Source organism: Enhydra lutris, unplaced genomic scaffold, assembly GCF_002288905.1.
Source record: "Enhydra lutris kenyoni isolate GAN:26980312 unplaced genomic scaffold, ASM228890v2 scaffoldscaffold1, whole genome shotgun sequence".
Taxonomy (NCBI): domain Eukaryota; kingdom Metazoa; phylum Chordata; class Mammalia; order Carnivora; family Mustelidae; genus Enhydra; species Enhydra lutris.
The window spans coordinates 81,158,153-81,184,955 of NW_019154085.1; the positions used below are offsets into that span (position 1 = coordinate 81,158,153).

General features: G+C 34.2%; 1 protein-coding gene across 1 annotated transcript in view; it reads left to right on the plus strand.

The window, feature by feature from the left end:
• The window catches only part of LOC111145218 (fibrous sheath interacting protein 2), a 90,912-nt gene that overhangs the window by 24,650 nt on the left and 39,459 nt on the right, over positions 1-26,803 (plus strand). The window contains exons 10-16 of the mRNA XM_022499977.1: positions 488-600; positions 1,397-1,439; positions 2,631-2,737; positions 5,625-5,688; positions 11,875-11,932; positions 15,579-15,615; positions 17,875-26,734. Coding sequence (XP_022355685.1) covers positions 488-600; positions 1,397-1,439; positions 2,631-2,737; positions 5,625-5,688; positions 11,875-11,932; positions 15,579-15,615; positions 17,875-26,734 — 9,282 coding nt within the window. The remainder of the gene's footprint in view (positions 1-487; positions 601-1,396; positions 1,440-2,630; positions 2,738-5,624; positions 5,689-11,874; positions 11,933-15,578; positions 15,616-17,874; positions 26,735-26,803) is intronic.

The following is a 26,803-nucleotide window of genomic DNA, read 5'->3' on the forward strand; positions in this document are numbered from 1 at the left end:
GAATGTGAAAGAATTGAAATTCTGATGCACTGCTGAATGATAGGTAAAAGGTATAGCCATTTTGGAAAACAGTGTGGTGTTTCTTAAAAGTTAAACCTATACCTACCATATGATCCAGTCATTCCACTACTAAGTATTTACAAAGAGAAATGAAGACTCATGTCCACATAGTTGACTTTGTACATGAAAGCTCATAAAGGTTTATTTGTGAAAGGCCAAAATGGAAACAACCTAAATAGTAGGTAAGTGGATAAAAAACTGTGATTTATCCATATAATAAAACACTTCTCAAGAGATAAAAAAAAATTTAATGGTATTGTAAAAGTTATTTTGATTGCAGTGATAGCCTCAGAGTTGTAGACATATTTTAAAATTTAAAAAAATTTCAATTTAAATAAGTGTGGTTTGTTGTATTTCAATTACACTTCAATAGTTTGTTTAAAAAAAAAAAAAAAAACTATGGTGTCTCTCTCTCATTTACTTTCAGGACCTGCAGCAAATGTTATTTATCAATCTTTAAGTAGTTCAAAGACTGTTGTCAAAAAACCAGCAACTTCAGCTGGCCAGTTAGAAGTGCAAGTTAATAGTACAGAACAAAAGGTATAATATTGTCTCAATCTTTTGAATGGTGATTATTTATCTAGTTAATTTTTCACTTCTATGACCTATCTCCTTCACTAGCATGATACTGATTGGCTAAGGAAATTATGATCTATTCATGAGGCCAAATCTCTCCTTCAGAGTATTGAGTCACTGTGTAATTTAGCAGAAACTAATTCAAACATTTAGCAATTGCAATAAATAATAGCCAAAATTTATTGAACATCTATTGTTGACGAAGCCCTGTGCTCAACCAGAAGGAAGGGAAAATGAGGAAATTGGGACACATACGATAAAAAGATGAATAAAACATAATCACTCCCCTTGAGGACCCATTGCCTGATGGTACAGACAGACACAGGAAAAATATCACAATGAAATGATGTTCTCAAAATCAAAATAAAATTTTGGCCAAAATTTTGAGAAATATGTTTGCTAAGCTATAGGCTGGATTGGAATGGGTTATATTTATTTCCCTTAGACAGATTGATGACTCTAAACTTTTTAGAACCAACCACTGAATGGATTATTATGCCTTTAAGCAAAGTATGGAATACTAGAAAAGGAACAATTGTACATTGCTACATAATGAACTCAATTTTAAACTAATTAAATTTGAGATTCCCTATAGAAGATAATCTAGAAGGTTGTTAATATATATTTTCCCTGAGACAATTTTCACGTGAAAGTTAGGGGATTAATGGGGGAAAATTTTTATAAATTTGGTTGATTGACAGAGGCAAAATTTCTTTTAGAAGTACAGTTGTTAATGAATGTTTTTCTCTATACCATATAGAAAGACGGAGTAACCAGAAAATCAAGTACTTTTGATGATAGAGGTAAAATGAAAAATAATCATACTTGTTATTTTGTTAAGTTCATAATCATGGTTTTATCATATAGTTTTTCAAATTGTTCTACCTGATTATAAAAACCATGGTTATTTTGGAAAGTAAGGCATGGTATAAAATTATTTATGAATATAGATATTATAATTGGCTTATATATTTCAGGGATTATTTGATGAGTATAGCTTTTGTATTTTGCGAACTGTGGAAAAGTTAGGGTCCCTGCTGTGGCTGTTTATCGTGCTACAGCACATTACTGATATACTTGATTCAGTAAGGTACAGCACAGAGAACTATCTCCAGGAAGGTCCCTGTACTCCACTGCCATCAATTCTCCATAGATAATACATCTTATTTCTCATCTCCCCTTCAGTGGACTACACATTAGCTAAATTTTTCTGTGCCTTGTTAGATTTCTGGAAGTCACTAAAAATAGTTCCATACATATCTTACATATATATACAGAAAATATTAGACACCTCCATCCAGTGGCCAATGATTGCCTCAAATTCAATAGAATATCAAAGTCATCATCTTCCTGATCTTTCTTCTGTTTTCACCCAGGCACAAGATTTGAGTTATCTTTGACTCCCTTTTTTTGTATTTGCATCCCAAAGTTGCCACTTTCTGTCTAATCTATCTCCTTTTCTTTTGCCCTTTTCTATTTTTTTTATTCCCAGAGTTTCTACCCTTGTTTCCTTCATTCTTGACTATTTCAGTAACCTTCCTCCATTCTCCTCCTCCTCCTTTAATCCACTATAAATTTTACTGTGAAAGCAGTCTTCCCTAAAACACATCTTTGGTTATTCCCCTAACCAAGTAGTGACTGGTCTTCCATTGCAGACTGAATGAAATGGAAACAATTAATTCTGGCAGTGGTCTGTGTTTAATTATAGGCATTAAGCTGGCATAATGTTATATAAATTAGGATTAGAGGTTAAGGATTTCAGACTTGTCTCTAAAGGCAATGGTGAACCACTGGAAATTTGCAGCCAGTGAACACTTAAAAAGGTCATGTTATTCTTGGAGATACTTCCTTAACTCAAATATATCCCTAATTGTGGTAATTTAGTGATTGTGGTGGCTCAGCAGAGACCGCTGGATCAAATATATTCATTAACATTCACCCTTGCTCCAGAAATATGATCTTCTCATATGTAAAATTATCTCTTCTTTCTCTAGGAGCTGTATTCACCTCAGCTCAAAATTCAGTTATTTCACCTCAAACTTCACCCACAAGAAATTATCCAAGAACTTCACAGTCTTACTTGGATCCTCCAAAAGATGAGGTATATAATATTTCTCTTGCTCTAAATGCAAGTAGAATAAATGAATAAAAATTGTATAAAAATGAATAAAGTTGGTATAAAAATTTTCAATCATGAAGGGACCATACCAAACTGCTTCACTTCCTGATATTAGTCATATTATAATAAAATTTTAATAGGCCTCAGATAATTTTTCTAAATATAATTCACAGTACATACCTGAGCCTTCAGAGGAAGTATTAATTTGGCCTTTGATTGGGCTTTGACTAATACTGATGGACTGGTCAGAGAAAATCATGCTATCAGTCCTCTTGGCTCTTGACCAGCCATCAGATTCCTGCTATTGGAAAGTTAACCCCAAAGATTCAGGGTATGTCTTCTGATATAAATTAGATTTTTTTTTCCTCTGTGAGTTGCCTACTTATTATAGGAGTCAAAACCACATCATCCATTCCATTAGTAGCAAAGTGTTAACTGTTTAACCATGCTAAAGAAGTTAACATGATTTGAAAATGGCAACTTATTAAGTTCTTTCCAAATGAATTCTACTTGACTTGGGTAGGAAGTGGCATCATTTTCTGTTTCTTCTAATGCATAATAATTGACAGACTACATTACATATAACTTCTAAGATATATGTTTACCATAAAATGCTTCTCTATAGTACAGTTTAATTATACATATTTTATAGCTCAGTGTTCTGCTATGTCATTATCCATTTTAAGTATGCTAAGAGTCAAAAAAAATTCTTAATAACTTCAATATTTAAAATCCTCAATCTGCCCAATAGATTGCAAAAGCTATGACCTTTACTAAAAAAACAAATAAACAAACAAAAACTCCTGTAAAAACAGTATTTAAATTTTATTGCTGATACTTTTTTTAATCTTCATATTTTATTTGTTTTTGCCAACTGAGAGAGGTTTATTCACATCTTCCCCAAATTTTATTGTAACCAATTTTCCATTCATGTTCCTTTCTTCTTATGTTAGTCACCATACAGCACATCATTAGTTTTTGATGTGCTGCTCCATGATCCATTGTTTGTGTATAACACCCAGTGCTCCATACAATATGTGCCCTCCTTAATACGCATCACCAGGCTCACCCATTCCCCACCCTTTCCTGTGTAAAACCCTCAGTTCGATTGCAGAGTCCACAGTCCTTCATGGTTCATCTCCCCCTCTCATTTCCCCCTTTATTCATCCCTTCCTTTTCCTAATGTCCTCCATGCTATTCCTTATCTTCAACAAATAATTAAAACCATATGATAATTGTCATTCTCTGTTTGACTTATTTCACTCAGCATAATCTCCTTCAGTTCCAACCATGTTGATGCAAATGTTGGGTATTCATCCTTTCGGATGGCTGACTAATATCCCATTATGTATATGGACCACATCTTCCATATCCATTTGTCTGTTGAAGGGCATCTTGTCTCCTTCCACAATCCGGCTACTGTGGATATTCTTTTTTTTTTTTAATTTTTTAATTTATTTTCAGTGTAACAGTATTCATTGTTTTTGCACCACACCCAGGGCTCCATGCAATCCGTGCCCTCTCCAATACCCACCACCTGGTTCCTCCAACCTCCCCCCTCCCCCCCTTCAAAATCCTCAGATTGTTTTTCAGAGTCCATAGTCTCTCATGGTTCACCTCCCCTTTTTTTTGTTGTTGTTGTTCGATGTGTTTATTATTAAATTTTCCACCTATCTTGATCTCAAAAGAGTACCAAATGTCCAGAAGTTCCAAATTTATTATGAGAAACAGCATGGCCATTTTATTATACGAAGTATTTCACTCTGCTTCCAACATATACACAGACTACCACTGTCAGAAAATGTGTTTCTAGCAACCTATGTTCAGCTCTCAGACCTGGGGTGCAAAAAAGAAGCCTATTTATTTCACTGGATTTACCTCCCTGAATATGTTGAGTTCTTGAACAAGTCTAGAGAATGACATTCCTCTATATTCACAGAGCCTGTTCTGTGCTCCAGCTCTACTTTAACTTTTATCCTATTGTAGCTTTGTTTAAAAACACACCTATTTTTTTGTTCCACCGAGTTGATTAGCTTACTCTCTAATCAGCGCATTCCACAGATAGTTTATTTTAGGATGCCAGCGAATACTACTGTGTAGGAAAGAGTTAACACAGCAGGCTTGAGACTGCTGTCTTTAGAAGGGCCTGCTTTCAAGGTTGCCCTTTGTCTAGTGTTGGGGAGGTTAGCTTTTCTAACTGTCCCTAAGTGATACAGAACTTTCCCTACCTGAATGGATGGTGCATTCTATTGCAAATAATGTGATTTTTGCTGACCATCTGATTTCTTTTTAGGAGGTTAGAATTTTGATATACATTAAGGCGGAGGGTGTCCTTATGACCAGGCTTCAATAAAGACTCAATAAAGACTGAGTGCTAACTTTCTAATTGATTTCTTTGGGCAGAAACACTGTACATGTTACTGCATTTTTTTTTTTAATTGTTGGAGAAAAGTGTGTCCTCTTAAGTGTGTTCTCTCACAGGAGGAGAGAGTATAAGAAAAACTATGCATGGATTTTTCCAGACTCAGCCTGTGTCTTTTACTCTTCCTTATCCTATAGTATACCCTTTTACTGTAATAAATCTTAGATGCAAGTACAACTATATTCTGAGTTCCATGAGCCTTAGCAAATCACCAAATGTGTAGGCAGTCTTGTGGACCTCCCATGATACAACTGTGAACTTTTAACTTCTGTAAATAGATTTAATATAAATATCACAAAATGTGTGCATTTCTTAAAAATTGACATTTAAGAAAAGTTCTCAAAATCTTAAATTTCCATATTTTAAATATGTAAGTAATAGTTGATGTTCAAATACTGGGGGAAAAACTCCCTTGAGGATGTTTGTTTTGTTGTTTGGATTATGTAGAAGGAGATAAATGCTGATTGGAATGAAAGAACAAACAAGAGATCAAGCTACTTCTGTGAATCAGGTAAACATCAGTAACAGCTATTAATAAGTTATGCAATCTCTTAATTGACTTTTTCAACTAATATTTATTGAGCTCCTGCTTTATGCCTAGTATGGTGCTGAATATTCCTTGAATGTTTGGTACAAATCACTGGCAAAATATTTAACCTGGTCCTGGCTCTCTTAGTGAGAAAAAATTTAAAGCTACAGATTCAATTAGATTTGAAACTATATATTTTGTTTCTTTTTAAGTTTGTTTTCACCACTACACTTTTCTTATAAATTTATTCATCTAAATTTTCAAATTTCTTGGCATAAACTTATCATATATCCTATCCACATGGATCAGATTATCAGAAGGCAGTATAGCATAACAGGGAGGAACATATATTTGGGCAAGACTACTTAAATTGAATCCACACTCCAACACTAAAAATTTATGTCTGGCCAAGTTATTTAATTTCTCTGTTCTTCGGTTTTTCCAACTATAAAATGAGAATGTTACCTAACCCAAATTCACTGCCCATCTCTGGAAAGGCCAATCGAGAGATGAGTTTTGATTGGAAAGGAATCTTTGAGCTTTATTCAGGAGGCAGAAATCTGCAGAGAAGCAGACTCTTGTCAGAGGTTTCTGCTTGGCCATAAGATTTTTATAGGGGTTTAATCAGTTAAGGGAGTGCAGTAGTCTGTGACATTTTTTGATTACCTGCAGACTCAGTAATGCCAGCTACAGTTATTTCAGAGCTCAGAAACTGTGCAAGAAGTTCTATTTCTTGGGTGTCCAAGGTGGATGTTGTGTAAGAAGGTCTGGTTTCCTGGTACCCAGGGGTTGTGCAAGACTACTCTGTTCCTTCTGCAAAGAAGGGCAAGGTCTACAGATGCACAAGGGAGGTCAGTAAAGTCACTGTGTGACCTTAAAAAAGAAAAATATTTTGCTGAAAGATTTTTGGGCTAATCAGAGTCCAGGTGGCTTCAAACAGGTTTCTGGCCTCTGTGGCCTGGGAATGCTCTGGTCCTTCATTCCCAAGTCTAGTGGTCTGCATATCTCAAAGAAAGTAAATTAGTAATTAGTTCTGTTACAGATCAAGGACCTTAGGTCAGTAAGCAAAGAGTGGGTTGATTTGAAGCAAGTTAACCTTCAAGACTGGCTGGAGTTCTGTTACATGAACAGTAATAATAATACATCATTCATATGATTCCTATAGCAATTCAATACATTAGTATTTGTAAAAGTGCTTAGAATAGTGTGTGGTGATATGTAAGAGATTTTGAAATGTACTGTAAAATTTAATGTGCAATATTTTCATTTTTTTCTAGATCATACCTAAATTCCAATTTTTTGTTACTTTGTATTTATAAATGAGTTTTGTAATTTCAAATATATTGGATTTCTAGTTTCCTTTTTGTTATTGATTTCTAATTTAATTGCTTTGTGGACTGACGCCATGGCCTTTATGTCACCGGATTTTTGAAATATCTTCAGAATTGCTTTATTGGCTTAGCACACATGATTAATTTTTTACATGTTCTGTGTGTTTGAAAATTATAAATATTATTAATTTGGTGGTGCCATGTTCTAAATATTTCCATTCAATCAAGCTCTTGAATTGTGTAGTTCATATATCTTATATATCAAATATATCATATATATATAAAAATATATATATGCTATATACTTATTTTTATTTACTCTGTTCTAAAAATCATTGGGAATGATTAGTTTATCAATTCCTCCATGTAGTTCTGTCCATTTTTAATTTTTATTTCTTGATTTCTTAATTTTTATTTCTTGATCTAGGTTAGCAGGCACATCCAGGACTATCCTGGTGAATCGAGGGCTTTTTCATTTTTTATTTAAATTTCAGTTAGTTACCATACTGTGTAATATTAGTTTTAGGTATAAAATTGAGCTTTTTGTTATTATGTATGACCTTTATCATAAGTGAGGCTTTTTGTCTCTAATATAGTAGATCTGATACTAATATAGCTATATCAGCTTTCAGTCTTAGTATCTTTTTATGTAAAAATGTGGCTTTTGTAAACACTCTACATCTGCATCATCTTGTTTTATTTTTATTGAGTCTTGGAATTCGACTTTTATTTGAATTTAAACCATTTACATTTATATTAATTACAACCTTTGGAAGATTTTTACTGCCTCATTGGTGCTTTTGCTTTGTTCTACTTTTTTTATATTTTCCTTTAATTTGTCCTTTCTTGCTTTCTTTCAGTGTTAAGCTTATTTTTTTCTTATGTAAGTCATCATTAGTTTTTAATGTAGTATTCCATGATTCATTTTTTTTTAAAGATTTTATTTATTTGACAGATACAGATCACAAGTAGGCAGAGAGGCAGGTAGAGAGAGAGAGAGAGAGGAGGAAGCAGGCTCCCCGCTGAGCAGAAGAGCCTGATGTCGGTCTCGATCCCAGGATTCTGGGATCATGACCTGAGCCAAAGGCAGAGGCTTTAACCCTCAGAGCCACCCAGGTGCCCATTCCATGATTCATTATTTGCATATAACACCCAGTGTTCATTGCAACACTTGCCCTTCTTAATACCCATTACTGGGTATGAAGGGGTATCCCATCCCCCCTCCCTCTGAAACCCTAAAATTGTTTCCCAGAGTCCATAGTCTCTCATGATTCATCTCCCCCTATGAATCTTCCCACTTTCAGTTTTCTCTTCCTTCCCCTAATGTCCTCCATGCTATTCCTTCTGTTCCACATGAGTGAAACCATATAATAATCTTTCTCTGCTTGATTTATTTCACTTAGCATATTCCCCTCCAGTTCCATCCATGTTGATGCAAATGGTGGGTATTCATCCTTTCTGATGGCTGAGTAATATTCCATTGTATATATGAACCACATCTTCTTTATCCATTCATCTGTCAAAGGGCATCTCAGCTCCCTCCACAGTTTGGCTATTGTAGATATTGCTGCTATGAACTTTGGGGTGCATGTGCCCCTTCTTTTCACCATATCTGTATCTTTGGAGTAAATACCCAATAGTCCAATTGCTGGGTTATAGGGTAGCTCTATTTTTAACTTCTTGAGGAACCTCTATTCTGTTTTCCAAAGTGGCAGTACCAACATGCATTCTCACCAACAGTGTAAGAGGGTTCCCTTTTCTCCACATCCTCACCAACGTTTGTTGTTTCCTTCCTTGTTAATTTTTGCCATTCTAACTCATATAAGGTGGTATCTCAATGTGGTTTTGATTTGAATTTCCCTGATGGCTCATGATGTTGAACATTTTTTCTGTGTCTGTTAGCCATTTGTATGTCTTCAATGGAGAAGTGTCTGTTCATGTCTTCTGCCCATTTTTTTACTTGAGTATTTGTTTTTTGGGGTGTTGAGTTTGAGAAGTTCTTTATAGATCTTAGATACCAGCCCTTCATCTATAATGTCATTTGCAAATATCTTCTCCCATCCATGGGTTGCCTCTTGATTTTGTAGACTGCTTCTTTTGCTGTGCAGAAGATTTTTATTTTGATGAAGTCCCAAAAGTTCATTTTTGCTCTTGTTTCCCTTGCCTTTGGAGATGTGTCATGAAAGAAGTTGCTGCAGCTGGTGTCAAAAAGGTTGCTGTCTATGTTCTCCTCTATGATTTTGATGGATTCCTGTCTCACACTGAGGTCTCTCATCCATTTGATTTTATCTTTGTGTATCATGTAAGAGAATGGTCAAGTTTCATTCTTCTGTATATAGTTGTCCAATTCTCCCAGCACTATTTATGGAAGAGACTGTTTTTTTCCATTGGATATTTTTTCCTGATTTGTTGAAGATTAATTGACCATATAGTTGAGGGTCCATTTTTGGACTTTCTTTATTATTTTTTATTATCTTCTTTCTTCTAAAACTTCAGTTATGTATATTTAAATCTTTTTTCTTCTATATCCTTTAAAAACTATCATATTTTCCATTTCTCCGTGCTGCATTCTGGTTAATTTATTCAAATTTGTCCTTCAAATCTCCAATTCTTTCTTTAGCTTATCTAATTTACTATTTTATCAATTCAGTGTATTTTGAAATTTCTCTGATTAAACATTATTTATATGCATACACACACACACGTAGTTCCTGAACAATTATTTTTCAAATTTAACTGGACTTTTTTGATAAGTTCTTGTTCTATTCCCGTGTTTTCCAATCCCTTCTTTAAATATTTAAACACATAAGACATACTTTTTGAATATTCTATATCTGGTAATTCAAATACCTGAAATCACTGATGTCTAATTCTAATGTTTTTTTCCCCCCTGTTAACAGTCATGAGAATTTGTTTCTTCATATTTGTCTATGTGTGTGTGTGTGTGTGTGTGTGTGTGTGTGTGTGTGTGTGTAGGGGGCATTATTGTTATATGTGAGTTCATTTTTGACAGAAATGTATCATTGAGAATTCTATATTTCGATAGTATGTGTTGTTCTATAGAAACTCAAATTCAATCCATTAAATATGTAGAGCTCCTTGAATACCGATTAAACTTCTATAAAGCTGTTTAAAAATTTTCCATATGCTTCTGCTAGGCATCCAAGAGGTATAAATACAGGTTCATTTTAAAATAATTTCTCACTTGGAGTTTTATGGACATGCAGTAGATTTGAACCTCAAAGTCATATAGGAATTCATAATCACAGATTATCTCTTAAGAGCTATTTTAATTTTTTCCCTCTTCTTCCTTTATCCACAGCTGAAGCCAAGACATAGTTTATTTGTGCTGCTACCTCTGTGACATGAGTTCTGTTTGTTTTGTTTTTTTTTCTTTTTTGTTAAGACAACTCTTCAACCAATGTATAGCTCTTTGGCACCCAGTATATTTTTAGAGGCTCTTACTCAGTTTTGATTCCCCATTTTGTTTGTAGGTATTGCCAATGCTCATAGAGCAAGCATCAGCTGCAAAAGTTGCTTACCACTCTAGATTTGTGTTATTCCAAATTTTTTACTCTGAAAGATTTCTCTTAATATGTTTAAAAGCTTAGCTGCTTTTAAGAGGGTGGTTTTAATGATTTATATAGAATTCTAGGCAAATATTTTAGATATTTACTCTAGCATATTAATGGAAACAGAAAACCTTTTTATTTATTACTTTGCTTTTAAAATAGTATTGTCTTCACACTTAATTTCTCAGATCTGTGCACTCTTAATTCTAGTTACTTCTACCAAACTGTACACAAAAACGTATCTAAAAAAACAAAAACAAAAACAAACAAACAAAAAAAACTCAAAAAAGTTTCACAGGGTTTAAGTAAGAGTTTTTATAGACATCGTTAGTACCTATTGGTTACTCATTTGCTGGAAGATACAAGAGTTACCATCTAAACTTAACTTTGAACTAGTTCTAATTACTAAAACTACTTTCTGAATTTAGGGCAATCTTTTTGTCTAAAACTTTTATTCATTTTTGTTTTTGCATAATTGACATACACCAATTCAGTATGCCTGTAGAGATGTACTGCAGAAAGACTTCCTGTATCACTTCAATCCCAAGTATTTCCCAAAACTCAGCAATAGAATCTTGCTGGATTATATATAAAGTTAGATAATATCCAAGTAGGAGGAGATTAATGGCAGCAAATCAATCAATAAATGTTTAGGAACATATTAATTAAATAATGGATTCTACAAACAAATGTTACTGGATACTTACTATGTGTTAACTGCTGAGGATATAGTGGTAAATTTATGTCATAGTCAGGAACACAGAAGAGTAAACATTTAATTATAATATAACATAATGAGTTTTATAATAGAAACGAGTAGAATGCTTCAGGAGCACTAAAGAAGAATATTTATTTACTCAGGCAAAGCTTTCTAGTGGAATTAATACAAACTGAGTGAAGCCTAAAAGAAGAGAAATTACAAAGAAGGAATAGGATGCTCCAGACTAAGGAAATGGCAAAAACAAAGGCCCAGTGGCATGAAAAACATGATATATTTAGCAAATTATGTCATTCTGTGTCTATGGACCATAGAATATATATGAATGGATAGAGACTAGCCAGAGTAGACACTGCTGAAATGAGAACATCAGATTATATGGTATATTTTATGCTTTCCTAAGGAATTTAGGCTTCATTGTGGAGAATCTGCCTTTAAACAAGATAGCACCAAAGAATAAAGATCTACTAGAGGATATTAATTTCCACTTTACAAGTTGCTGGGGAAGTATATAAACTAATTGTAATTTTATTTTTCTAATAAATAGGACCTCAGGTTCATGCCACAGCCCATGGTACTCTCCCTTCTCATGCTTTCTCAAATACGTAAGTATCTAAGAAAATTAATGTGTAAATATAAATTAATATTTTAATAATTATATGAGTGCTATTAAAAAGCAAATGATTATATGGAATCCTCTAGTAGTTCTACTTGGATTTAGTGAGCCTTCTGTCTTTTGCAAACTCTCAGCACTAAGCTTAAATTGTAAAGCAGACAAAGAGAATGTTTTTCCTCTTCTCTGTTTCCTTATCCCCACTGTGGTTCTATCTTCCCCCTTCACTTCAGAGTCTTCATACCACGTCTGAATATATCCAACAATAATCCCTCCTCTTCAAAAGTCTTCCAGCATTTGGACCTTGTTTCTTTGTTTTTATCTCCTTTGAAACATTTATCATTTATTAGGCCTTTTGAGATTATTGGCTTCCCAAGAATGGTAAAATAGTTTACCGCAAATATTGATGACATAATCAATTATTCTTCTCCTAAACGGTATTTGCAATATAATCCCAAATCCTCTGATGATGGAAATTGCAAGTCTCTGGAGAAGAAATTTGGGAGGCCTCAGGGATTTTCATTCCTCAAACCTCAATGGCCACCTATTATGGTGGTTAGGTATGGTTTTTCTCAACTCTAGGGGAAAAAAAAAAAGAAACCTATTATTTTAGACCCAATATCATCACCTTCTTAAAAAGATAATATACCAAATAATGTTTGGGATATATTTTAGAAACCCTAAATCCCTTTGAAAATGGTAGGCCAAAGTTAAGTGGTGTATGGTGATAAAGGGTATCAAAATATTCAGATCAAACTTCCTTGGAGGAAGTATCTTGATGCTGTCAATTTAACTGACTACTGAGAATTCATAGGATATGTAGCATTGTAATAGATGCAGAAGGAAGAAAACTGACTTCAGTTTAAAGCACAAAGTGGAGGAATGATGATCACGTGTAAATAATGACTATATTTATTTTACTTGTTGAATAAATACATATAATATAAATATTAGTATAAATACTTGCCTCTTCATTAAACAAGTTAGAAGAGGCTCATAATGAAGTCTTAATTCCTGCCTCTTCATTTTCTCCCACCCAAGATTACAGACATACAGAATCAATTCATAGTAAATATTTTGGCTACTCTTTCACTAATAATCTTGGCTCAGCTAAGATTATTAACTCTAGGCATGGTCTGGGGCTCTTTCACCAGTCCCTCCCAAACTAACAGGAATAAGATACATTTAGCTTCATGTACCCATCCCAACCTCAGGTCAGAGTACAAATAAAGCACAACTAACAATACTTTCCAGTCTGGCTCTGGCCATCATACACATATCACATTCCTCTTGTTCTGATTTAACTCCAGATTTCATTAGACTCTATGAAGAATCATCACATCTGATCTACTGTCCACCTAAAATTCCCTCTCTTTCCTCTATTATTTAGTTCTATCTTTTTCTAATGTTAATATAAAAGGAATACAGAAAGGTTTATAAAATGGACATGGAAATTCAGGACCAAAAGAATGAAGACAAAGCAAATACCATAGCAGTAGGGGTAAACAGAGTTGCAATAATTATGTACTGCAATTAGGTAATGAGTAAGTTCATATTATTGGGATGGAAGACATAAAGAGTAATAGATTGAAGAGGCAGTAAGTCTGCAGCTATGCAGATTGTGGTCAGGAATTTGTAGTTTACTTAATGGGTAGCACTCTGATGGTTTGGAAGGGGAATGTAGTGGTCATATTGGCATGCATGATAGACAATCTGTCAGAATATATAAGAAAAACTGAAGGCAGGTAACCAGGAACCAGTTCTAGAAGTCCATTAGTGACCTGCATTAAGGCTTCATTTTGTATTGGAGAGTAGGCCTAGATCCAAAAGACTTTAAATGAGAATTTATCAAACATTTATTAAGAAACTTTATGTTTCTTTATGTTCAAAACATAATGCTAAGTGTTAAGCAGATACCACAATGAACAAAGCCATGCCCCTGTGACTGGAAGGTGTTGTTTTTCAAGGATACCGTGGAGCTGGAGAAAGGGGATAGAAATAGAGCAAGTTAAAACACCACAAAGCTCACTGTTTTTAACCTAGATCAACTATTTTTCTTGAATAAACATTCTCTGGAATGCTAAAAGTCTTTGGTTAATTTTCAGAGTTCTGAAAACTGAAAAAAAAAATAACTATAAAAACATTTACTTTGAAATTGTTTTTAAAAAAAAAACTTTTTTTTTTTTTTTTTTTTTTTTTTTTTGCTGGTTTTCCCATTGCTTTTATGGAGGAGTAAGTTTTCAGAGATCCTTATTCTGTCTTTTTCACTGATGTCATACTTTATCTGGTTATTATAATTGTTCAAAGTGGTCTTCATTAAAGCTTTCTGTTACTTGGTCAATTTTATTCTTAGGTCTTTGCTTTTTGGATCTATATGCATGCCTTTGGGGCAGAGAGCCTGTTGGGAACAGTTATCAGTTAATAGGTTGGATTCCATGAGTTCTGTTTGGTACCTACAGTATAATGTGAGGAGAATAGAAAAATGAATCTGGGAGAGTTAGATTGCAGAATGACTAAAAAAAGAAAATTATGCTCAGGTTGACCTGAGAAACCGAATCCTGGAAAAATAAAGAAGGCCAAAAGATAGAAAACATGTCACTGATACCAGCTTTCATGCTCCAGGTTCCATCCCGCAAAAAGGTTTTAGTCTAAATATGTCTAATTTCTGAGCTAAAACCAGTAAAGATGGGTTTTTGGGGTTGTTTTGTTTTGTTTTGTTTTCCTTCCAAGATTTAGGATGTAATTCTCAGTCTTGCTGTTTCTCATGATTGAATTTTAGACTTTAGGAAAAACTGAATGTTATAATGTATAGCACAGGCCTACAAAAATGAAAAAAGAATGTCAGTTTTCTTTTAAGGAAGCAGGAAAAGAATTGAAATACATGAGAGTATCGTATATCTGATTATAAGAAAAGAGCCCACGTTGAAATTTATGAAAGTATCATATGGTCTTTGATCTGGTTTTATTAACTATTTATTTTTTCTATAATTTTCATTATTTGTTACAATTCAGAATTTTTTTTATTTCATTACTGTGTGTTGATAAATAATTCTAATTAGAACACATGACAGAATATTTTCATATGAAGAAAAGGTCTCACTCTAAATTAGTATTGCATATGGCTAGGAACCTATTGTTTGAACCCACAGTTACTGAATAATCATTCACATATTCCCTTCTTGCTGTTTGGTAAAAGAGTAGGTGGGACCATGGGATTTAAAAGAGTAGGTAAAGGATAATCAGAAAGCTCTGGTCAAATACTTTACTTCATGTTGCCTTTTACCAGGCAGAAAGGACTTGCCTATCTTCTAGCTCCAATTCTGTGTCGCCCCTGAGAGAAGCACAGAGCAGGCATGGCAAAGGTGGCTCAGAAGTAGACTTTTCAGATAGATATATTTTTTATGCAGCAGCCACAATTCTATTCTCCTAAGCAATAAAGTATGTGGTTATCAAAGGGGCAGGATAAATTGAGGGGGAGGGACAAAAAAAAGTTTATTTCACCTTTTGAATTTCTGTAGAAAACCCTGAGATATAAGGAGAAGAAACAGATGCTTCAATGATTAGAACTTTTGGGGAAAGTTATGTGAATTCTTCACCCTAGGTAATAATTAAATGCTCAACCTTTCTTAATTTTACAGAGAACAGAACCTCCTACAAAACTGCTTGCGAGAGAAAGTATGTATCATAAAATCAATTGATAAAGCAACATATTTAAAAACTGTGAATCAAATAATGAGTAATTACCTATCAATATTGGTTTATCTCTTTGACCTTTTTTTTTTTCTTTAAAGTTTGCTTTCAATTAATTCTTAAATTTTGCAGTGATCTAAAGTTCTTATCAAAAGATAACACTGGCCCTTCAGGAAGAAGTCTCATGGGCATAGAAGTGTATGGAATGACATTAAAGGACCTAGCCATCATAACAGCATCGAATACCACAAACTCATTTTATCATGGGAAGCCATTGGGTGACAAGCTTTAAAGACTTGGCTGGTGAGCTGGAATGCCTGGGTCTGGCTCTAGCCATTTTAGTGAGAAGTGACCTGGTCATCTAAGTAACTAAAAAAGTGACCTGGTCACCTGGTCACATAAAAAAGTACCTGGTCACCTATGAGCTGAGCCTTGGAAGAGGCAGATAAGATGGTCCAACTTAAAAAGCCCAACTCTGAAACTAGTCAGACCAGTCAGGAAAGACAAAGTTATTAGAGAACAACACATACTCTTATATACTTTTTCACACTGGCTCTTACTCAAGTCATAGAATGTGTAGCAAATATAAAAGCTCTGATTCAAGGGAATATTTCTCAGCTTAATATTTAAATGGAAAGCGACTGAAAACTAGGTTCTAATTACTAAATTTCATTACATAGGAAACTTTATGAATATCTCTCTTTCATATATCAAAGTCAGAAACTTTCACAACTAGCCTAGGAGTAATAATGTAGATTTTTTTTTAGTATCTCCAGTAATAAGAAAAATAATATATATTGAATGTCTTAGTTTATATGTGCTAGAGTAGATTAGAACAATTGCTTTTTCTGTTAAAATCTGATTTAGGATGCCATTATATAAAACAAGTATTTTACAACATATGCTGCCATCCAAAATGTGTTTTCAAAGCACTAGCCATTGTACGGTAAAGTAAAAATTACATTAGGAGACTCATGAATTACAGCAAGATAGAATTGCTTTTCCTAAGGTGCCTCCAAACACTCTCAAATGTGTCAGGAAAGAGTATGTTACACAGGTGTTAAATTTTCTTTGAATGTTTGCCTGAACTGTGAATATTTCCCTGTTAATCTAAGGTAATATTTTGGTTATGAACAGCCCCATTATAGGAATCATACTGTTTAACCTGGTGTCTATGTACCAGCCTTCCAGTCTTTGCTGCCAATTACTCAAATTTACAGCCTTTGTGTCTTAAGAGTAATAACAATTTAAAAACAGACTACTCATTTATGACAGGCTAAGGGATTTTGCAAGCCTAAAATTCATTTTCAGTAAATAAGAAGTGGTTTATAGAATTCTACAGATGCATTTTTTCTACTTTAGGTCCATTTTAAGCTGTGACATTACCACTGACTACTAAGAAAATGGTTTTCCAAATCTGGTCCCTGGGCTTCTATTTCTGGCTCAAAAAGGAATTCAATTTCCCTACCCTTGTTCTTCTCCTGGCTCTTTCAGATCCCAGTCTAGGAGGAGCCCTTTGCTTCTATCTCAACTAGTTTGTTCCTTCATTGCACCATCTTTTCTCAGCCTTCCTATCTAAAACAGTTTGCTCTGATACTCTTTTGTTGAATACAAAGCCAGTCATCTCCATAGACATTAACTTTTCTGTTGCCTATGAAATAACTTTTAATAGTTAGCTGCACTCATTTCCCTTTATGCAAATCATAGGGTCACCTCTGCATCAGAGAATGGGAAGAAATGACTTATTTTTAATCCTTATAGCTTAGCTAGACAGATGTCTCTGAAGGCACCCAAATGTTTTGACCACATCTGTTTTGAGAAATATTTTGTAATAAATAATCTGGGATATTATTAAATAATACCATTGGATTGTAGACACTGTTTTTTCTTGCCAAAACTCGTATGTTATTTGGGAGACAGCAGTTTGGTGATTTTTTTTTTTTTCTATTTTTACCATAAAGTCATTTATCTCAACAACAAATGTTGGGGGAAGACAACAAAAAACTTGGAGGGAATGTGAATCAAATAGAAACTTATAAAAAAAAATTTTACTCTAGTACAGAGTAAGCCAACTTGAAAGTAATCTGAAAGTCTAAATAAATTCTTTACTATGTTCTTTTTATAACCATGATGGTATCCTGCTAGGAACTGTTTGATATAAAAAAATTAAATGTTACCCTCTGTCCCAGAATGGAATAAGTTTTTACATGATTTTCTCTTCATTCCTGCTTGCCTCTTTTCCAGGTAACTTCTGAAGAACTGAATAGTATAATTCAGAATATAATGACCTGGGTTGTAGCTACAGTGACCAGTATATTATACCCAGCCATCACAAAGTATGAAGAAAGGTTGCGAACTAAAGCATATCCAGTGTCTGATGAATCTATCTTCTCATCAGACAGTTCAAGTTTCTGTAGCACATGCAGTGAAGAGTTTACATATGGAAGCTACACATCTGCTACAACTAAAACATTTCAGGGAGAACCCTGTATGTTTACAGTTGACCTATCAATAAAGCGACCAACCACACCTTTAAAACCACCTTCTGCCCATGTGGAAAGAACAACTGTGGGTAAAACATATCACGTGGAAGGGCAATCTATATCATCTGAACTCAAATATAATAAAACCAGTATGACATATGCATATCCTAAGCTCAGAACTTGTAAATCTGATAGTCACCTTTTAGCATCATTTGAAACAAGCACAAAAAAATTTAAGGATGCCACCACTGAAACAGATGGCTTAGAGAGTCCACGGTTTCCTGATCAAAAAGCAAAAGCCATGAATGAAATGAAGAATTTAAAGAACATTTTTGTTAACTTTAAATGTCACTTAAAAGGGGAAACTGAATTGATTTTAGAAAGTATTTTTCAAGAAATAATGTCTGATTTAACGCAGGCTATTCCTTCTATTTCTTCTGTTACTGCTGAAATTTTTGTTGAGCAAAATGAACCTGAAAAAAGAGACTTGCTTTCCAATGTTGATATCTGCTCAGCAGCTTCAGAGATTGTAGAGAATATGCTTGAGAAGCTACAGTCTGCAGTTGAGAAAAAATGTGTTGAGATATTTTCACAAGAAGATTTGTCAGTTGACATTAAACCAAGCTTGCCACCCAGTAGAAAATATCTCAGTCTATCAAATAGAAAATCTGTAAAGGCTTCACAGCCTTACAATTTGGAACCCATGTGTGATATTGCTGAGGGTATGGTACATGCCATTTTAGAAAAGCTGATGACTCTTGCATCTTGTAAAAAAAATGAACTTACATATCTTGAAGATGCAATTAAACTTTCTGATCAGCAACCTATGACAGACCCAACATACATGTCCCTCAAAAGAGACAACAAAATGAAACATAGTCCTGAACCTGATGCAGCTAATTTAATTGTTAAAGATCAAATACAAAATTTAATGTCAAATATTTTTTCCCAGTCCTCTTTGGTTGGATATATAGAGGAAGTAATCAGCACTATACTAGAATATGTACAAACTGAACTTAATAATGAGAGACTTACTGCATCTGAAGAAACAGTAGTGTTCCTTCAGCTTCTTGATGATATCTTCACTCAGCTACATCAAGAGCCAGTAAGTGCAGATATTCAAAAATGCAGACACTCTAGACCAAGAAATCTTTCTGACACTGAAGAAAAGTACAGACTTACTGGCACTAGATTAGCTAATGGTCCTAAATCTAGAAGATTGTTTCCACCTATTAATGTTCCTGGCATGGTCCTTTATTCTGAAGATGATAATGAAGAAATAGACAAAATTGTGAAAAATGTGCTTGATTCATCTTTCAGAGATGAAAAGCCAAAATCACAGAAAGGAGTTCCTGAGAATTGGTTTACAAAAGGAAACACCAGTTTTGAATATAAAAGAAATAGCAGACCACCTACAAATGCTGCTTCTCAAAGAAGCAAAGTTGCATTTTGTGATAGGGGATTAAAAACTGAGCTACCATCTTTTAATAAGAAAGAAATTTTAAAGGAAAAACCCTGTCTGAATACAGACATCTTGATTTTCAGCAGAGATCAAAAGCATCACATACAAAAAGCTTCAGAAAACATAGTTAAAAGTATTTTAACAGATATGCTCAAGGACCTATCTTCTGTTCCTCCTTCAGTTCTTGTTTCAGAAAAATCTCAACGACTATCATATCAAGAACGGATGGACCAGATGTTTTCTGTGTCAGAAATTAGCGCAGTGTCTCAAGAAATAACAGATGCTGTGTTAAATATACTTCATAAGGCTTCAAGCTGCATTCCCAATACGACCAAAAGTTCCATTTCATCATCAGTTCAAACTTCTCTAGGTATTTCTGATACTCCACACATGGTCAAAGAAGCACCAAATAAAAAGTCATTAAAAGTATGGTTTGACAGTGAAAAGAAAGTGAAATATTTATCTTCATTCAATGCAGATCCTGCAAAACCTTCTGTGTCACAATCTGAAGAAAGTGAACCTCAATCTATAGATGACATTACTGATAAGATCGTTAATACAGTTTTTAAAAGGCTGAAGTTGTTTATTTGTCCAAAATTGCAAATGGGCCTCAAACCTTCAGTTGTGGAGAAATCTTCCTTACAATCTCAACTTAGTTCTTACACAACTAAAGTGGTAAACATTGTTTTGCGTGCTATCCAGAATGAACTAGAACTCAGTAAGAGAAGCCTAAATCACAGGGAAAGAGACGATACCAAATCCCTTACAGATGAAGGATTTTTTGCTGATACTGATAAATTAGAATCTCTTGTCTCAATTATGGAATCTCCATTGTTAACTTGTATTTGTGAACTGTTATCAAGTGGACATTCTGATCAAAGCAATATATCACTCCCTTCAGATAAGCCCAAGACTGCAACTTCATATGGATCTGACAGTACTGATAAACAAAATATTTTGCCAAATAGGCAGGATAAAAAATCTTTTTACAAATATTTGGCTACTCCATGTGCTCTCCATAGTGTTGTAAATCGAAAAGATGTCAAAGACAATGCTAGATTGCAAGTGTTAGACAGTATTGGGGAAACACTATATGAAATGTTACTTAAGCTTATAGGAGCCCATCCACACCATCAGCCACCTAATAGTAAACTAAACAGAGAAAAGAATGAAAATCCTGAAATGGCTACTCCACTGCAGTCTAATATTCAGCTCATTTCCAAAACAATTTTGGAATACATCCTTGCAAAATTATGTAGTGTTGATATGGATACCAGTTTTGCAAGTTCTGGATTTAAAGCTGTCTCAGAGTCTTTTGATATCGACAACCTATCATTTGCTTCAATTATTGAGGAAATAGCCAAATGCACTGACATAATCTCCAGCATCATTTCCAGGATGATTCAGGAGGGTAATAAAGATGTGACAAAAAATAAAGAAAAAACTATTGCTCTTGTGTCTTCCAAAACAGGGAGCACAAAAGAAACACATTCAAATGAACTGAAAGCTCTAGCTTCGGATATTCTAAATGTGGTTTTTGCTAAACTGGAAGGGTTCGCTAATGGAAATTTAGAAACTCTCGGTTCTATTAACAATGGAAATGAAGAAAACAATAAGACAAACTTGGAATATGAAAGTCCCAGTATTTTCACAGACACACATGAGGAACTATTGCAGTCTGCTTTATACATGAATGCAAAGAAGATATCAAGTACCATTTTGAAAGCTATTCAAGCAGAATTAAATATGAACTCATTAGATTTGAGGACAAGTATAAATACCCCACCACCTGAGAAACAAATGCTTAAGAATATAGTCAATTTAATTTTAGATGCAGTATCCTCAGATATGTTTAAGGAAACTGAATCCGAAGAGGGGAGCATTGAAACTTATCGATACAGGCCATCCTATGAAAATTTTCTTCCTGGAGGAGCTGAATCAGATTCATTTCTAGAAGGTGTCTCACATACAGAGAAAGAATTCATTGGGGAGAGAACATTACTAAGAGAAGAAGCTAAATCAGATTCTCTTAAACAATGGGTTCTAGAAAGAACATTAAACAAAATCGAAGTTAAACTCAAAGAACCACAGAAATCTCCAATTGTTCCCATTATAAGAAATATTTTGAAGGAAATTTTTCAAAACGCTTTGGTCAACCAACTAAATGTGCTTTCTCTCTCCCACTCTCATTTAAACAGCACCATTCACAATGTTGATGGGCCAATTCCTCAAACATCTGTTCAATTTATAGATAAAATAGGCTCTTTAGTGTCTGAAGCAGATGTAATCGTAGTGGCAGATGATGTTGTTAGAACAGTATTTCATAAACTTTACTCAGCTGCTATGCCGGAAAGAAATACAAGTGAAAATAGGTATAAAACCATCACCTTTAGAGCAAATGTTTCTTTACAAGAACACACCAGATTCAGTGTTGACAAACAGGCCAAAGTAAATGTAGTTGAAGATATTGTACAGGCAATATTAACAAATTTAGAGACTTTTGCTACTTCCAAAGTAAAATCTCTCTTCTGTCCCCAAATCAGCTTCACCGTTCCAACGGCTTTATCTTTTCAGCAGGATAAAAGTGCATTAAGCAAAGCATTCTCGGCCAAAGATTTGTATTCTGATGATCACTTGTCCTCTTGCTCAGTGGATCATATTACATCAGAAAAGACCAACTCAGTGTGCCAACTGTCTTTGAATAAATTAAATACGTATGCAACAGAAGTGGCTAGAAAAATTTTACAAGGAATCAAACATGAGTTAGATAAAGAAAGGGAAAGTCCTTTCTCAACTCATAACATTGTGGTTTCTGAAAGTATTGCAAGCCAAGTTGTTAACACAGTATTAGATATCGTATCATCAAAAGGCATATGTGACAAAAACAATTCTGAGAAAGAGATTAATTCAGATCAACAAGAAGGTATTATTGAAAAGCTGTTTAATAAGACCGAATATAGAAAAGTACTTCAGTTTCAAATACAAGATATCATTGAAGGTATCTTATGTGATATTTATGAAAAAACACTGTATCAAAATAATCTATCATGTGCCAAACCCACTCTGAAATGTAGCATAACTGGGAAACATTCCAGAGAAAATTCTGAAATATTCATCAAGGATGCAAATAAAATTATTCCAAAACTTTCAGTTCCTAAATCAGATGTCATTTTCATATCTAATGATATAGTGGATATTGTTCTTCATAATCTCAGTTCTACTGTCCGGCTTAGCATAAATGCAAAAAATCCTACATCTGCAAGATTGCCCCTGACCTTTTGTGACATATTTTCAAAAGCAGAGTGTCAACAGCCTCCTCTTATGGGGTCAAAAAGTGAAATAAAGACAGAGTATTTGCCATCCTCAAGAAATCTGAAATCAGCTTACGCTGATGATTGTCAGATAACTACAGTAGAGAAAGAAGATGCCAAGAAACCTGCTCCTGACCCATGTGAGGAAAATGCTAACTTCATTACTAAAACTATTTTCAATCGGTTAGAAGCTTTTGCCACAGAAAGAATAGACTCATTAATTACTCTTGCTTTCCAGTCTAAAGAAAAGTCAATTGCTAGCCTGGAACAGGAAAATTATAAACAAGAAGATAACCTCTTTCATGAATCAAGCCAAGAGGAATCAAATGTGAATGCCATGAAAATATCCACTAAAACAATCCTCAGCCAAGAGCTCACAGATTCCACTTTTGCAAGTTACAAAGAAAATGTTCAGTCCACAATTCATCTCTCACGAGCTAGTCTTAAAGAATATGCAGACATCATTGCCAGTGCCATTTTGAAGCTTATTAAAAATGACTTAGACTTAGAAATTCAAAAGATGTATCCATATCCAAACAACATTTCATTCCAAGAAAATATCATTGTGAGTGGAATTGTCAGTAGTATCTTAAAGAGTTTATATGATAAAAGATCTGCAAAGGAAATAAGCGTTTACTCAAAAGGCAATCCTAAATTATTTTCACAACTAACAGCATCAAATGAAATATTGCTGGGACAAAGAGAGCAGGAAAAAAACAAATTATCTCCATTTTCAAAATATCCATTGGAACAAAACCAAATAACATTGGAAAAAGAAAGCCAGAGAACTGTTTTGGAAGAAATATTTATGAGAAATGGAGAATCGAAACAAAAAGAAAAAAATGAATTGCTCAGTGGAGTGCAAGAGGTTTTAACTAAATTGCATCAAAGAATAATGGATATCATAGGCCATTTGCCTCCATTTAATGATATCCCCCATTTAACATCTAACTCTAAAATTAAAACATCAGACATAACACAAAAAAACTTTCAATCACAGATTAACAGGATAGCAAATGACATCGTTGAAAGTGTTTTGGGGAAAATGTACTCTATAGTTGTTACATCATTAAATGAAAGTAACAAAAAAGCAGAAGCATCTGACAACAAAGATACCTTGTCTAAGATAGCAACCTGCATCAAGGAAACTAAACAAGCAGGAAAAGGAAGTAATTCCCCCAAATATGTGACACCACAAGGTTATTCTTATGCAGGCAGTCAAAGTGTCTCTCTATTAGAAGACAAATTTTTGCAGTATTCACCACTGCAATTGGGGAAGGATTTAGTCGAAATGGTTCTTAATAAGATCATAAATTTTGCCTCAATTCATCTAGAAGAGACTTTGTCCCCTGAAAATTGTTCTGATGAGTTGCAACCTGTAAAGTCACATAATTCTAAAGTGAGCTCTAAGAGCAGCTCTAAACCAGATTTTAAAACAAGTTTAAAAGCAAGATCAAAAGTTACTCCTTTGCCTAAATTTAGAACAAAATCACACCTAGGACCTAGTGGTGCTAAGGTCAAAAGCAAGACCAAGTTAGGTCCTGGAGAGAAGACTCCAAGAGACAGCCAGTCCAAGACTACCACTGGGCTGCCACACACACTATCAACAGGAGATGCCAAAAACTTACTGGAAATGAGATTGCCCAATTCAGAACTAAGAATGTATGCCAAGGATATAGTAAGTAGTATTCTGGAAACAACTGTGAAAGAATTTGAAAAGGTGAAGCAAACTAGAGCAATGATAAATGTCAAAGCTTTACCATCTGATCAAATCATGGCAGCAAATAAAATAGTTAATGCAGTTTTGCAAGGATTATATGCTACAAATAACCACAATTTGGCTTATCCAATCAAATTCTCACATGTGGATGATCTCAAACTTTCACAGGGGAATTCAGATGCAGAGTATCTTGCCAAACCACAAGCATGTTTTTACCTGGAAAATGTTTCTTCACAGCTCGAACAGATTTTTCCTAAAGAAGGTATATTTAAAAAAATGTTTGACAAATGGCAAGCAGAATCAAATGATATGGAAAATGAGAAGTGTAAGCTAATGATGATAGCTGAAAATGTTTTGACTGAAATTCCAATAAAAACAAAAGAATTAGAATATTCTCTTTCACTTTTAAATTTGCATCAACTTGAGGATTGTGAAAGCAGGTGTTATAATCATTTCAAAGGAGCTTCTACTAGAGTTGAAGATACAAAAGCACAAATTAATATGTTTGGAAGAGAAATTGTTGAAATGCTATTTGAAAAATTGCAGCTGTGTTTTTTGTCCCAGGTACCCTTCCCAGATAGGAAAGGAACTCTAGGAAATAGGAAAGAATATATTAGTACTAAAAGTAAATATGATTTGCCAGTCAAGGACATCCTCAGCAGTGTACCAATATATAACACAAAGACAGTAGACCAAATTTCTTTGGGCTCCAGCAACCAAATTGTTCGAGATATTGTAGAAAGGGTTTTAAATATTTTAGAGTCATTTGTAGACTTGCAGTTTAAATATATCTCTAAATATGAGTTTTCTGAAATAGTGAAAATGCCTATAGAAAACTTTTTTCCTCTCCAACAAGGACTAGTAAGCAAAAAGATGTTGCCAAAATTACAACCACTAAAAAAGTTTCCTGACGAATCCAATTCAAATACTATTATTTCCAAAGAAAACATACAGAACACCATCCTACACATTCACTCATTCCATTCAGAATTAGTTACATATGCTATTAATATTGTCAGTGACATGCTCAGTATAATTAAGAACAAGCTAGACAAAGAAATAAGCCAAGTGGAACCATCTTCAATTAGCACATTGAAAGAAACCGTTATAGCAAGTGAGATCATTGGCACACTGATGGACCAGTGTACTCATATCAATAACCTTCCAAAGAAAAGTTTGTTCCAAGGAGCAGAAAACACCTATCTTGTTAATCAAGTTGAATTAGCAACTTATATGAAAATGCCCACATCAAAGTTAAAGGAATTTAGTTCTGGGAATAATCCTTCACAAATCAGTGTACCTGGTTTTGTGTGTTACTCAGAGGAAAGTATGAAAAAAAAGTATAAGCCTTCATCAAAATTACCCTCACATCCCAGAGCCTCTGTAGAAGATACAATTAAAAGCTCAGAGCCAATGGAAAGGCTTGATTCAGAAAATGTACCATCATGCTTTAAAAATGAAGTACAAGACTATAGTCCAAGGGAATCAAACTTTGGCCATTTTGACCAATTAATGCAAGGAAATAACTCTCTCCCTGAAGGCAGTGTCTTACAAAAACTGTTTAAGAAAGCAACTGAGTCCACAGAAGCAGCATTAAAGCAAGTGATGTCATTCATAGAAATAGGAAAAGGTGAAAATCCAAGAATATTTCATTTTGAAACTCTAAAGCCAATTGAGCCAAACCAAATTCAGACAACTGTTTCTCCACTTAAAATATCTTTAGCTGCAGAAAATATTGTCAATACTGTGCTGTCAAGCTATGGCTTTCCAAGTCAACCACACATTAATGAAAACATGGAAACAAGGAAACCATTTTTCCTATCGAAGCAAAACCCTTTGTCTGTAATATCCGGAGGACAAAAGAATGAGGAGAAAAGTTTGCTTAGAATGTGGGATAAAAAAATAAGCTATATACCTGAAGAAGAAAATAAAAAACCTGAAGCCAGCAGGGAAGATTTTTCTTTATTGCAAAAATGGGAAAGTAAGAGATCCCCAAATGGAAAGGCTCTGAAGGAAGTTAAAGTAATTGCTTTTGCTGATCATGAACTGGGTCCAAAGGAAATTCATTTGGTAGCAAGACATATCTCTACATCTCTGGTCACATATTTCAAGAATTTTGAAACTAGAGGTAAGCAAGAAATAACCTACTTTAAAAGTTGGCATAACAGAAAAAACAGGTATTTTTAAAGCAATTTAC